At 40.2% G+C, this 13721-nt stretch overlaps 1 protein-coding gene across 10 annotated transcripts in view; it reads left to right on the plus strand.

The window, feature by feature from the left end:
- The window catches only part of Alh (Alhambra), a 338473-nt gene that overhangs the window by 103617 nt on the left and 221135 nt on the right, over positions 1-13721 (plus strand). For all 10 annotated transcript variants that reach the window (XM_067150502.2, XM_067150503.2, XM_067150504.2 and 7 more), the window contains one exon: positions 529-1469. In XM_067150502.2, the coding sequence (XP_067006603.2) occupies positions 529-1469 (941 nt within the window). The remainder of the gene's footprint in view (positions 1-528; positions 1470-13721) is intronic.

Raw genomic sequence — 13721 nt, forward strand, 5'->3', positions numbered from 1 at the left:
GACCCTGTATATAAAATAATACATTTTGACAGAGTATTATAATTTCCCTTTATCAGTCTTCTGGGGCTTGTTTGTCTTCCCATTCATGATGTTCACCGCAATCCCTAAGAATCAACTTCCTTTTTCATTGTACTGCAACTGTATTCTTTCTCAGTTTACTCTTTCAACTCCCAGTTTTCACCCTTCCTGTCTTTAACAAATCCATAATATAATAATTTCTTCCCACTGTTCAGGTCGTCTTTATTTCCGTAGTGAATAGTTCAGACCTTATTTTTTCAGCAACCACTTTATTACAACCACCTTATCATATTATTTAGTCTGCAGTGTACCTCCTCGTACTTTCTCTGGTCTTAGTTATTTTCCATTCTCTCCATAATTCTTAAGATTCCCTCCTTCACTTTGTCATTTCACAAAGTTGTTCCTTTATGTCTTTTTAGTTCCTGCTGTGGTATCAGCATAATATGTTTCCTCTAAAACTGAACTGGTGTGGTAATGTTATCTACTTACACATAAATTTTTCATTTGTAGAAGAAAGGAGGTAATGTGAAGACAATACCCCCATATAAGCCTATTCCCGCTGATAATGGGTCGTCTGATTCATCACCAGAGAAGGAGTTGGACATTGTAGTGAGACAGCAAGGTGTTGGAGGTGCTAAGAGGAAGAGTGGAGGAAAGGCAGCAACAGCTGCAGTTGTCAACTCGGGAAAGGGTAGCGGAGTGGGGAAGATTGGTGGAGGCCATAGTCCTGCCACTGGTGACATTTCGTCTGTTAGTCCAGACATTACTGGTGAAACCAGCAAGGGCTCTAGTCCGTCATCTAACAAAGACACCATTGCTGCTGTTGTGCCAAACAGCATTGCTGGAAATGCAAAGTTCACAACATCAAATTTCGTGGAGAGTGTTGTGATGCCACAAGGTGAGAGTGCGTTTGGAACTGACATTTTACAACAGACCCCACGCAATACTATTCCTCCTCCTAGTACGGTAGGGAAAAAACGTAGGACAGGGGGAAGTCGGACTCCTACTATGCCTTCTGAAAACTCGTCTGACTCCCTATCTAGTGTAAGTGCTGTAGTTATAAATCCTTCTCATGGTGGGAACATAAATACAACCAGTCTTCAGGATAGTCACATGATAAACTCTTCTGTGGCTGACCCTAAGAAACTGAAAGTTGATAGTACTAACCATTCTAGTGCATTAACTACTAATGTAAGTTCAGAGTCAGTGGTCGTTAGTAACATTGTGAATGCTCCGTCCAGTAACGTTATAACACCACCTCCTAGTACACACCAGAGTTCGAACTCTATGACTTCAGGCATCGTGGTATCTGTGCCCTTAACAGCTGCATCGTTACAACCATCAGTTCAAGTACCTGCACCCAGCATGACCACAGAGGCGGGCAGTGGACTGCGGTTCAGCATGGAGGAGCAGGTACCACCACCGCCACCACCCTCTGGAAAACGATCCAGGTTAGTATCTGCATGTTGTAACATGTTTTGCTTTAGTTGGATGTGCTCTCTTTAGTTTCAGAAGTTATTTCTTGTTCTGCATGTCCTGCAGCTTTTCCTCAGTAGTTTTGATCCTGCTTTTGAGCTTATTAATTCTGAAGTTAGGTAATCTGTTTAAGTAAATAATCTAATTTTCCTTTTCTTTTTTCTTTATCACAAAGTCATTGTGCATTCAGCCATGTATAGCTTTTCTATCAGATCTGGAAACTGGGAAAGCAAGAGTGCCCAGTGTCCTTATTCTTCTTCAGTCATAGGGCTGATGACCTTCAGTGAGTGTATTATTTCATCTCTTTCATTAAGAAAGCGAAGTTTTGTGGGATTTGACTAAGCTTTGATTTGAGGACTGCATAAAAATAAGTAGAAATTATTTCATATTGATACTTGTTATTTAAAAATGTATGTGTAATGTAGATGTATAGATTAGAGCAAGGCAAAGGGGAAATAGAAAATCTACTTCATGTAAGAGTTGCGTGACTGTTCTATCAAGAAAGTTATCAATAAATTTCACTGCCAAAACTGCCTGTCTTCTGTGGGGAACTTGTTTCTACATTCTCATCCTGAGTAATGAACAAAAGCATATTCAAAGTACATCATGAAAGCTGACATATTTAAGCAGTAAGGTAAATTGTTTTGTGATCTTGCGTCACAAGACTATGATGTAGTCACAAAGACGCACACAAAATGCTGTCACTCGCTTACACGGATTTTATTTGTAATTACAGTATTTACGCGAATAATACCCGCACATTTTTAAAAAAGAATTGAGGCACGAAATTGAGGTGCGGGTTTTATTTGCGTCAATGTTGGAATTTTTTTTTTTTCAAAATCACCCTTTCTAAATTTAGGATGCGGGATTATTCAGTGGCGGGTATTATTCACGTAAATACGGTGGCGGGGATTATTCGTGCAAATACCCGTATTTACGTGAATAATGCCCGCACATTTTTTTTTTTTTAAATGGGGAACGAAATTGGGATGCTTTTTTTTTTTTTTTTTTGTGTCAATGTTGCCATTTTTTTAAAAAATTAGCCTACCTAAAGTTAGGGTGCGGGGATTATTCACGTAGATACGGTATTTACAGGTTATACATTAACCGTTCAAGTCAACAAACCACCATCTTTAACATCTGCCTATCACGAAGCACATGGAGATGGCAACCTTGAAACAGTTGACTGCTGAGTGTTTATGTTAGCATGTCAGCCTAAGCACAGCACATGTTCACAACAGCAACTCCAGCTAACCAATAACTCAACTTCACCACCAAGACTGCCTCATATATATATTGCCTGGCCAGGCTTCTAGCAGGTTACACAACACCTTTTCTTGTAAATTTTAGAATGCCTAATACATAGTTACAATTGTAAGGAAGGTTCTAAATAGTTCTCGTCGTACCTAGTGTTATTCTGGATATTACAGTGTGTTGCACAATGTCACTGTGGATTATACATCATATATACAGGTAATAATAAATTATATGCTATTAATTACAGGTTCTTACATTAACTAAACTCATATAAATATATGTATACAACACGTTTCATGACATAACCTCACAAATAATGCCATTGTCCGACTATGTAAATAATAATAGTAATACTAATAAGTACATGTAAACACTTCATAGCCATACCTCACAAGTCATATTATTATTATTATTATTATTATTATTATTATTATTATTATTATTATTATTATTATTATTATTATTATTATTATTCAAGCTCGATATTGGCATTATTTACTCATGGGTTAAAGAATATTGTTTCCAAGTTCCTATTACACTTGCGTCAACTATTACTAATTTTCTCCATTCAGTCATTTCTTTGTTTTGGCAGCGTTAAGCATTTTCTGTAGACCAGAGCTGTAGGTGGGCCGGCACAAGGTTGCACTTGACAGTTGTAAGTCATGTTGGCACCACTACAAGAAAGAACTGAAGAACGTCACCAGACAATCAGAATCGCCAATCTACTACTTTTTATGTCAGATACAGTTTCGCATTTTATTCATGTTAATTCGTATTGAATTCCGTATAGTGCTTATAATCTTTTATTTTCTTACACAAATATAAGCATTTAAAAATGTTATAAAGTTTAAGCGAGTCACATAATAAATACTAACTATTTTCAGTTGATTTTTGTTGGCAATATGGGTAGTATAGTGGTGCCATCTATAACTAGCTTGACTATCGTATTGAAGTGTTGCCGTTTTGTCTGTCGCCGCTAGCACGTGGTCAGTTGTGATTCGCGCGTTTATGGAAGTATTGTTTTCATTGTGAGATAATTGTGACATTTTATTTTAACGAGTGCAGTGCGATGTCTCAGAAACGACAACATAGTCATGAAGCGCGAAGTGATAATTCTTTGCGCCGCGGAGTGTCCCTTAATAGTCAGGCATTAGAATTAGTGTGCAGAACTCGCGAGTTTTACGAAAGGGAGAGGAAATTCGTACGCTTGTATAGCCGTCTCTCTATTCCTGCATATCATGTTGTGGAACGCATATATCAAACATTAGGGCTTTCAAAACGTACTGTTATTGAGAGAGGTGTCCGCCTCCAAGAACAGAAGTAAAATAAAAAAGGGACTGGGGTACATAGGAGTAGCGGAAACGGGGCTGATAGTAGGGACTTGTTTCACAGCATTTCAGGAATGAAACGAATTAAGCTATCCCCTGTAACAGGAATTATTTCCAGGCAGATGCAATACGAAGACACGGTACGATGATTAGAGCCCAAAGTCCCTTCTGTCATTTTTACGGACAATGCACCTTACCACTCCGTAATAATGAACAAGACCCCTACTTCGAGCTCCCGTAAAGAACTGTTAGTGGAATGGCTGCGTTAAAGAAATATTCCAGCGCAAATGTGTATGACTAAATTAGTCAACGAGGTAGCGAAGGAACAAGGGCACGAGGTTATTAGGTTGTTGCCGTACCACTGTCACTTCAACCTCAATGAGATGGTACGGCATAGGGTGAAGTAAAATATTACGTACGCACTAATAACAAGTCCTTCACAATTACTGAAGCGGAAGGACTGTTCCGGGAGAGTATTGCTCGAATGGATGCGGCTTTGTGGATGAAGAAAATTAGCCATGTCACAACATTCATTAAATCGGCACTGGCAATACATGGCATCATCAGTGACTGTCAGGAGTTGATGATCTGCCTAGACGATGATGTCAATGACAACGAAGGCGACGGTAGTGATGGCAGTGATCTGGAGGTTATCGAGTCTCTACCTTTGTGAATCAGGTATGAAAATAAGGTTTCTAAATTTTCGTAAATTTTATAGATTTTACTTGAAACCTTTTGTGTTAGTGCTGTTGTATATTATTTTAACATTTATTGGTGTATTTAAAGTGAGATTCTTGTCGGCCGATTTCTTCCGTATTTTCTAACATCGCGATAATAAGAACTTCGTAGTATATTTATTTCGTATCAATTTGTGTGATGAGTAATCGGTGAGTTGAAAGTTCGATTTTTGTCGGCGGATTTCATTTGTATTGTGTATCATCGCGATGATATTAAAAACATTTCTTCCATTAAAAAAAAAACTCACGTGTTGTGCAATCAGCAATTGTTGCAGTGGCAACATCGCTTCGTGCGCCATTGCAGTGTGACCAACATTGTGCGCAGCTGTCATGTGCAACCTTACGCCGGCCCACCTATAGAGCAGTATTTATAACACATACCTGCCAACCCTTCCGATTTACCCGGAAACTTTCCGGTTTTTAACTCGTCTTCCGATTTTCCGATTTATTTTTACTTCTTCCTATTTTTGACCAATATAACTTCTAGTACGGCCAGTACTCTTCCCCTACGATAAATTCTTATGTGTTTGTGTAATTTACGAAACCTCATTTTCAAGAGTATTTATTTGATGCTTTATTTCGTGAGTATTTCGTCCTGCGCCTTCGTGTATCGTGTTTCCCGCTCACCACAGCAGCGTGTCCGCTTTATACAGCTGGGGATTCGGGGCGGCAATTGTCCTAGCAAGACAGGCTGGCGCGCGCTAGCGACTCAGTTAATCGGGATGAAAGAATGAGTTAATTATTGTTGTTCGCGCGCTGTTAACATCGATTGTGTGCGTAGTTTCGTCGGAGTTTTAGGCCCCTTTTTTTCTTGCATTTGTATGCTTTCCCCCCACTGTCAAAGTCATATGTTAATAATGTATGGGACATATAGAATTGTTTTGTATGTGGTAGTTTTGCGTATTTAAGTTCATCATTTTAATGAGTTGAATGTTTCTAAGGGGGTTGTGTCGGTGACAGTTTCAGGTAGTTTATTTTCTCGTTAAGGCCAAAAATATAACAAACGTTATCTCCAAGTGTTCAGAGATATCTATAAATTTCCGTTCATTTTACCGTCTGATAAAGAAACTACCATATTCTTTCGCGTAATTAACGCCCTTGCATAATTTACGCATCCCAATATTTTTGGGTCCAAAGTGGACAAAAAACAGATGTTCACGTATTTGACGCTCCACAACTTCGAACATCCATCACGCAGCTCCGGATGCGTTTCGAAATAAAGATGTCAACTACTCAAGTAGCAAGCTTCCTATTGCGAAAGCGGGCATTCCAGATACAGGGCAACGTGCTGTTATTAGCCGGCACTAGTTTTACGAGTGTTTTGGGTACGTGACATTCTGTGATCACAAAATTGTCAGTCCACAGTATTCGAGTAATACTGCATCATACTAACTCGCGGTGATCAGTTACGCCGAAACATACGGGAAGAGGGCAGCGAGTATTCAATGCCCAAATGAAAAGTGCGCTACCGTGGTAACAGAAGTGCACGTCAAGCGGCCAACATGTCTCGCAAAGCATTTCGCGGATCAAAAAGCGGCAAGTTTCCGCAAGTAGAGAAGGATCTGCTTAAATATATGATTTTGTGACGCAACGTTGGATAAGCAATTTCTCACGAAATGCAGTATTTTAAAGAATGTGAAATAACCGCTGCACATGGAATCAGTGTCTCGGATTTGAAGGTTAGCCGAGTCTTGATTAATTTTATGAAGAGAAATGGACTTCCTCTTTGGCGAAGATCATCATCATGCCAAAAAATGACGAATGATTTAAACCATTTTCATCGTTTTGTGATTGAGAAGCGTAAAGTGAGGAATATTTGATCTCCCTTATAGGAACCTCAGATCAGACGCCAATCAGTTTCCATATGCCACCAAGTCGAACAATCGATAAGAAAGGATCATACAGTGTTATCGTACGCGCTACCGGAAACAAAAAACAACGATGTACTGCAATGCTTGCTATAACAGCTGATCTCAGAAAGCTTACACCTTACATTGATCTAAAACGAAAAACAATGTCCAAAGCAAAATTTCCGCGAGTGATCCACGTTCGTATTCAAGAAGAAGAAGAAGGATGGATGGACACGTCACTCGTACAAGATTGGATACGAACGGTTTTGCCGGTATGTCATTGTTATGGCATTACATGAATTGTACTTTTATTAGTTCATGTTTTTACTCCAGGTCGTATTGTCAGCTCGTAATGGGAAGAATATTTTCCAGTCGGTACTTCAATCCCACGTGTCCAACTTACCTGATGTACCCTATTTGAATTTTCAGGAAAAATCTCACTCCGGAATTTTACGCCAAATGACGATAACCGCAAACGAGTTGAACCAGTTGTGGTTTTATATTATTTTTTATGTATCTTTTAAATGTAAATGAATTGTAAATATCTTAATTGCGTGAATAATTTACGCATCCGAAGTTTTCGCCTGTATTTTTCGTCAAAAAGTGCGTTAATTACGCGAGAAAATACGATATTATGCATTTTGTTGCGAGTGTCGGTGTGACATAAATATTATTATTCGTTTAAGTGTCATAAATGGTAATGATAAGGTACATTTTCTTGTAACCATTTTTATGTTTTGGTAGTTTAAGATTTGAAATTTAACGGTCAATTCGCATTGTAACTGTAGATATGTATGCCTTTTATCTTCACCTTTTTTCACGTAGACCTTGGTGGAATATATGTGATGAAATCCAGGAATAAAAAAATCTTCCTATTTTTGGTTTCTAAAAGTTGGCAGGTATGATAACAGTTGAGGCTTTCGTGGCCGGCATTATAAACAGCTGTTAACTATTGTGTCTTACCATGCCCAGCTATGAAGGGAAGCCATTGACATCCTTAACCCTCGGATTTGCACGTCAGAAAATGATGTGATTGGGCATATCGGGCATTTCAAGACCCACTAACTTAGTTTACTTTAGGAAAAGAAGAATCATTCTATGTTTGGATTAAATTCACAATTAACATTATTTGACCAGGCGAGTTGGCCGTGTGGTTCGGTGCGCGCAGCTGTGAGCTTGCATCCGGGAGAAAGTGGGTTTAAACTCCACTGCCGGCAGCCCTGAAAATTGTTTTCCATGGTTTCCTATTTTCACACCAGGCAAATGCTTGGGCTGTACCTTAATTAAGGCCAAGGTGCTTCCTTTCCATTCCTAACCCTTTTCTATCCCATCATTGCCATAAAACCTATCTTGTGTCGGTGCAACATAAAACAGCTGTAAAAAAGAAAATATTTGGAATCAGTAATAAACCTTAACACTGAAGTAAGTAATTATTAGAATAGAATAAGTCCTTTTACCTGTACATTCCTTTTTTGTTGAAGAGTTTCAGGAAACGGTTATGATTTCAGGATCCTCTTTGGTTGGGATCATAAAGAGGACGGAGTAACAATAAGAGCATTGTTTTGTTGACCTAAGTTAGTCCTATTTATTTATTTATTTATTTATTTATTTATTTATTTATTTATTTATTTATTTATTTATTTATTTATTTATTTATTTATTTATTTGCTAGTGGTTTAGTGTCGGACTAGCACATCGAAGGTTCTTGGCGACATTCCAGGTAACATGTCGTATGTTCAGAAACGCTAAAACTATTGAAGTGCTCGAAAACAAACTTCTAAATGAAGAAAATCGTTACATCGTTATTATCGGAACATTCCAAGCATATTACAACAGTTTCCGAGTGAACATTGCAAATAATTTTTCTACACATATTCCATGTTGATTTTTATCTTCCTGGCAAAACTTCTTGGACACATGGAGCACCTTTTTCTTTTCTTGGTTTGTCCTTGTTGCCTAGAAGGAATTCCAGCAGGAAGTTCAAAGTCATATCCAATAGCAAGAAGATCACTCTCCACATCCTTGTGATTACATTTTTTTTTCTTTTTCTAAAAGGTGACTGTCTATGTAGGGATGAACTAGTTCTCTTTGTAGCTAAGGTAGAAACTTTCTCCTCTTCTCGTTGGAATGTCCTAGACTTTGTGGATAATGATACAACCACAGTATCATGGCTTCAATTGCAGCCACATCTAGCATATTGTAGAACAAAACAAGGGACCAGTGTTTGGTGTTGCGCTTTACACTGTGTGTGTCTGTCATCAGATTATTTTGTAGACACCCCCTTTGATACATTCCTAATTAACTTACTGCACTTGTTCAATGACAATAATTGAATCAATAAAGTAGCATCTAATAATAGGAGAGTCTAATCAACAACAAAACTTTCTAGTAGCATACTTCAGGCACAACAGAAGGAAAAATACGTTGGTGTTTGCAGAGACCACACGTGCTCATTGGGGGGGGGCTGTTACATTATATATTCTGGACAAAAGTGCATGATAAATCAACATTTGATACTCGGTAGAACCAAATAAGAGATGTCACAGCAAGCCTAGATCGTAGCAAGTAAACGTTGGTCTACACCTGTTGTGAAAGGGATATGGGGCCTCTAAAGTCCCCATGTGCCTTGTCGATGGTTAAGCACGACATCTTCAGGTGTAAGGAGCAATCTGAATGGGTCAACAAAGCCTGGTTTCCAGTCTAGAAAACCTTAAACCCTGAAGGACACGGTGGCTGAAGCAGGCCAGAAAATGCAATGGGTGATCAGTTGCCTGTCTCCGCCAAGGCAGGTTGACCAACCCCCCACCCCCACCCCCAACACCAGGCGGACCACAGCCTGCACTATATTTTGAGGTGGAATTATGACACCACTCCATTCCACTGAGAGCTTCATAGCCATCAAAGTAATTTGGAACCCTTGAAGATGTCAAATGCAGTCTTCAGTGAAACGTCGGGAGCATCATATACTCCTAGAACGCAGCCTTCAAGCCTGGCGAACACGGACATTGTTAATATGGTACTGTTCAAGTGATGCAATGAACATCTGGACTGTATTGAAGATTTCATGGGCCACAGCACTAATCATCATACAATATGGATTTGAATTGCGACTCATTGTAGAGTGGTCTTTAAAACCTTCTGCTATCTTCTTTGATATCGTTCACTTGGGATTTTTGTTATGGCATGTACTCTATGGTACGGTTCTGTGTTCCATGTGTAGCTGCATATTTTCATTTATGTGTGTACATGTGAAGTGTCGTCTGTGGTTTGAATACTGCTGAACTGAGAAATGCAAGCACAAAACATTTTCGTTAAGTGCAAAGTGTTATATCCTTAAGAATCTGGTCATGGGGAGAAATAGCCTGATAAGTGAAACTAGTGCAGTGTCTGACATATAGCAACCTTGACTTTAAGAAAAACCGAGTGAAAATCGAGACTTTTGTTGAAACTGTTGCATGTGAAACATGAGAGGGACAGGTTGTGAAGACAGAGGATAACCCAAAATTTGATTTACTCTAAGTATGGTTTCTTCAGAAATGCAGCCAGAACACACCACTTAATGGAGATATTCATAAAGAAGAAGCTAAGTTCTACTACAAACAAATTCCAGACAAAGATGACTTTTGTACTAGTGACGGATGGTTGGACAAGTTGAAAAAGTATTTGGCTTGCGTTTTCTGTCAGTGCCAGATGAAAAGTTTTCTGCAAATCATACTGTGGTGGACCTATTTATTGAAGAGTTATAAATTGCAGTAATCTGGCTTTTCCAGAAACGCCAGTTTCCTGATGACGATGATGACGATGATGATGATGATGATGATGATGATTATTATTATTATTATTATTATTATTATTATTATTATTATTATTATTATTATTATTTTGTGTGAGTGTGTCGAAGCGTTGATACAATATGAACAGTATAAATATACACAAAACATAAATTATACATTACATTACACAAAATACATGGCACACCAAGGTACAGATATAATTGGTTTGGTCACACTGAGTCCATCCAATTAACCAGCAACAGCAATTCCCTCTTTGGTCATTTGAACGAAGTCTTGGAAGTGTACATTGGACAGGGCATAGTTGACAATTATACATGTGTGGGGTAGTTTGTCCCCCTCCATAATCACTAAGTTCTGTCTGATTTCCTAAATACCCCCCATTTCTTGGGGTTGTCCCTAGATCATCTAATACCACTCCTCAAACAACTAAGTGACCTCCAAGCAGCCCAGATAAGCTGATATTGAGGAGGCCACAGGTCTCCGTGTGCTGTTGCTGGTGATTTGTTTAAAGTGGTAGAGATGTTGAGGAAGCTTTTTCTTGATTTTATTCTTTTAGGAAGTGGTCAAAGTCCAAATAGATGGTTACTCCTGTTGCTTTCCACCTTTGTCCTCTCATATCTTGCTGCAGCTTCCCTCCGAATATCAGGGAGAGTGATACCAGCCAGGCAGTAAAGTGGTAGATTTGCTTTCAGGCACCCTGTAAGTACTCTCCATGTTTCATTCAAAGCTATACCACCTCCTCTGTCTGTGCCAAATTGAATCACACAGGGCTTGCGTATCTGCTGGAGAGAAACTGAAAGCCAAAGCAGATGTCCTCAGTAATGTAGGATGTGCGCCCCACTTGGTCGAGCAGTTGTTCTGGGCTGAGACCTTTTGTCCAGTAATCATGCAGTGTGTTCTCTATGTTAGGGCCCAGTCCAGGGTGACTCCAAGGTACTTTGGTTAAAAGCAATGCTCCAATTGTCTGCCCTTCCACTCCAGAAGCAATTGCCTGTTAGCTTCCTGATTCCCAAGATGAAATGCACACACCTGGGTCTTAGCAGGGTTTGAGCTAAGCAGTTTTTCTTATACGAATGTAAGTTGATAGTTCAAGTGAGGATGCCAGTATCCCTTCAATAGTCTGGAAATCATCACCTTGGACAGGAAAATCTATATCATCGGCATAAATGAAGCTGTTAGTGAGAGGGGGTTGTGGTTGGTCATTTGTATGTATATATAGTAATGTGCTGGCGGGGTAAATAAATGAATAAATGAGTACAGAACCTGGTAGTGTCCTATTTCTAAGATTTATTAACACAATGCTGTCCGCTCACGTATTAATACGTGTTTCCAAGCACGGTGCTCTGCAGCCGATCACGTATAAATACATGTTTGTGCATGTCTGTCTTCTGATGCCATCTAACGGTTATTGAGGAACTATTTGGAGATTATCGTTGATGTGCCTAAATGGTAGAAAAACTACGCTTCTTTTAGTACTGGTTTTGCCCGTTTTAGTGCGTCAGTGGCATTTGTTTTTGCCTTCGAATATCTTCCGTGTATCCATCAATGCTAGTAAACAAAAATGGCAGCCCCGGTAAACAAAAACAGTGGACTGACTCCTGGTTATATTATACATGAATTATACGCTGATAATTTGTCATATGTTTCCCGTAATTGTGAGGAGAGTGAAGATGAATTGTCTGATGATAATTTTAGTGCTACTGTTATGCATTTATATGGAAGTTATGCGTTGAATGACACATTTATTGCACCATGTGAGCAATGACCTGATGCTTCAGATAGCAGAGATGGTCTAGATGTAAGTACTGTTGATAATATTCTCCCTACTTCTGGCAGTGAGTGGCCCTCAGGATATTACACTGTTTTTGGAGTCTTTCTCGTGGACGCCTGGCGTTAAAATTTTGCCGACTAAACCTGAAAATATAGGTTGTGATGTCAAGTTGTTCATTTGTAGGCGTATATGGTGGAGGAATCAAACAGATATCAATACCAGAATGAACCGAATTTTAAAATCTCACCAAAAACTTTAAAGTGGACGGATATAACTGTGAATGAACCTAAAATTATTAAATTATGATACCCTGCAATAACTGCACGTCTCTGCCAAAACCTTCCGGCCACAGGGGTCAGTTATACGTCAGATGGGCCGGACAGCAATGTGTTAACTTAGCACTACAATTACAGATTTACACACACACAGACTATAGCTGAGATTACAAGTTACACAAGTACACTTACACGGTTCACGCTCTCTCTGTTTCTCATGTTCCATCTAGAATGACACACACACAGTCATCGATTATTTACACTACACTCACTCAGCCACTCAGTCACACTGAATCCGTCGAACCCCGTTCGCAGTCCGCACACGTCGGCACCCAGTGTTCCCTTTGCGTTGCTCCAGAACACTCCAGGTTCTCCTCCAGCAGCTGGCCTCAAGGTACACACACACACACGACATCAGGGAAACAGGAATGAGTCCTCGGCTCCAACAGGCAGATACTCCATCAGGCTGACATCTCAGCCCAGCCTATCACTGACTGCGCTCTTTGCTAACTCATACCAGCAAACTCAATCTCGCTCTCGCTCACTCACTCTCTGACTCTCACTCACTCCAGGCAGGTCGTTCCTCTCTTATATACCTGCGCTGGCCCTTCTAGAAACGTCCGGATGTTCGATGGATCCAAGAACCTTGCGAGATAGAAGACTCCAGATTAATAGTCAAGTAATTTCAGTCGTCCCATGCGGCGCGACCACGGATAGAAGAGAGAAGGGCTGGCTCAGCGCTTAAGTGTTGCCCGCGATTGGCACGGTTGAGCGTAAGGGGGGTGGGGCGATGGGTGACGCTCCCGGCGCGTAGCGAGTTGGCGTGGCAGTCCGCCATGTCAACTGGCAGTGGGCCCGGCCCGGCACCGTACAGACCAACCCCTTACGCTTCAACTGCGCCAATCACTAGCAGTGCTTAATGCTAGGCAAGCCCCACTCGCTTCCGCTCGCGGTCCCATAGCTGAGGAGTATGGAAATGACTCCACGATTAATCTGGAGTGTTCCATCTCGCGATGTTCCTGGATCCATCCAGCATCCGGACGATTCTAGAAGAGCCAGCGCAGGTATATAAGAGAGGAACGACCTGCCTGGAGTTAGTGAGAGTTAGACTGAAAGTTGGTGTGGTTCAGTCGTGAGCGACTGCCAGTATAGTGAAGTATGTGAACTGCCGTGATTATCGGACTAGTGTGTTACAGTGCGGACTGTCGGCGAAGG

The sequence above is a fragment of the Anabrus simplex genome, chromosome 6 (genome assembly GCF_040414725.1).
Source record: "Anabrus simplex isolate iqAnaSimp1 chromosome 6, ASM4041472v1, whole genome shotgun sequence".
Taxonomy (NCBI): Eukaryota; Metazoa; Arthropoda; class Insecta; order Orthoptera; family Tettigoniidae; genus Anabrus; species Anabrus simplex.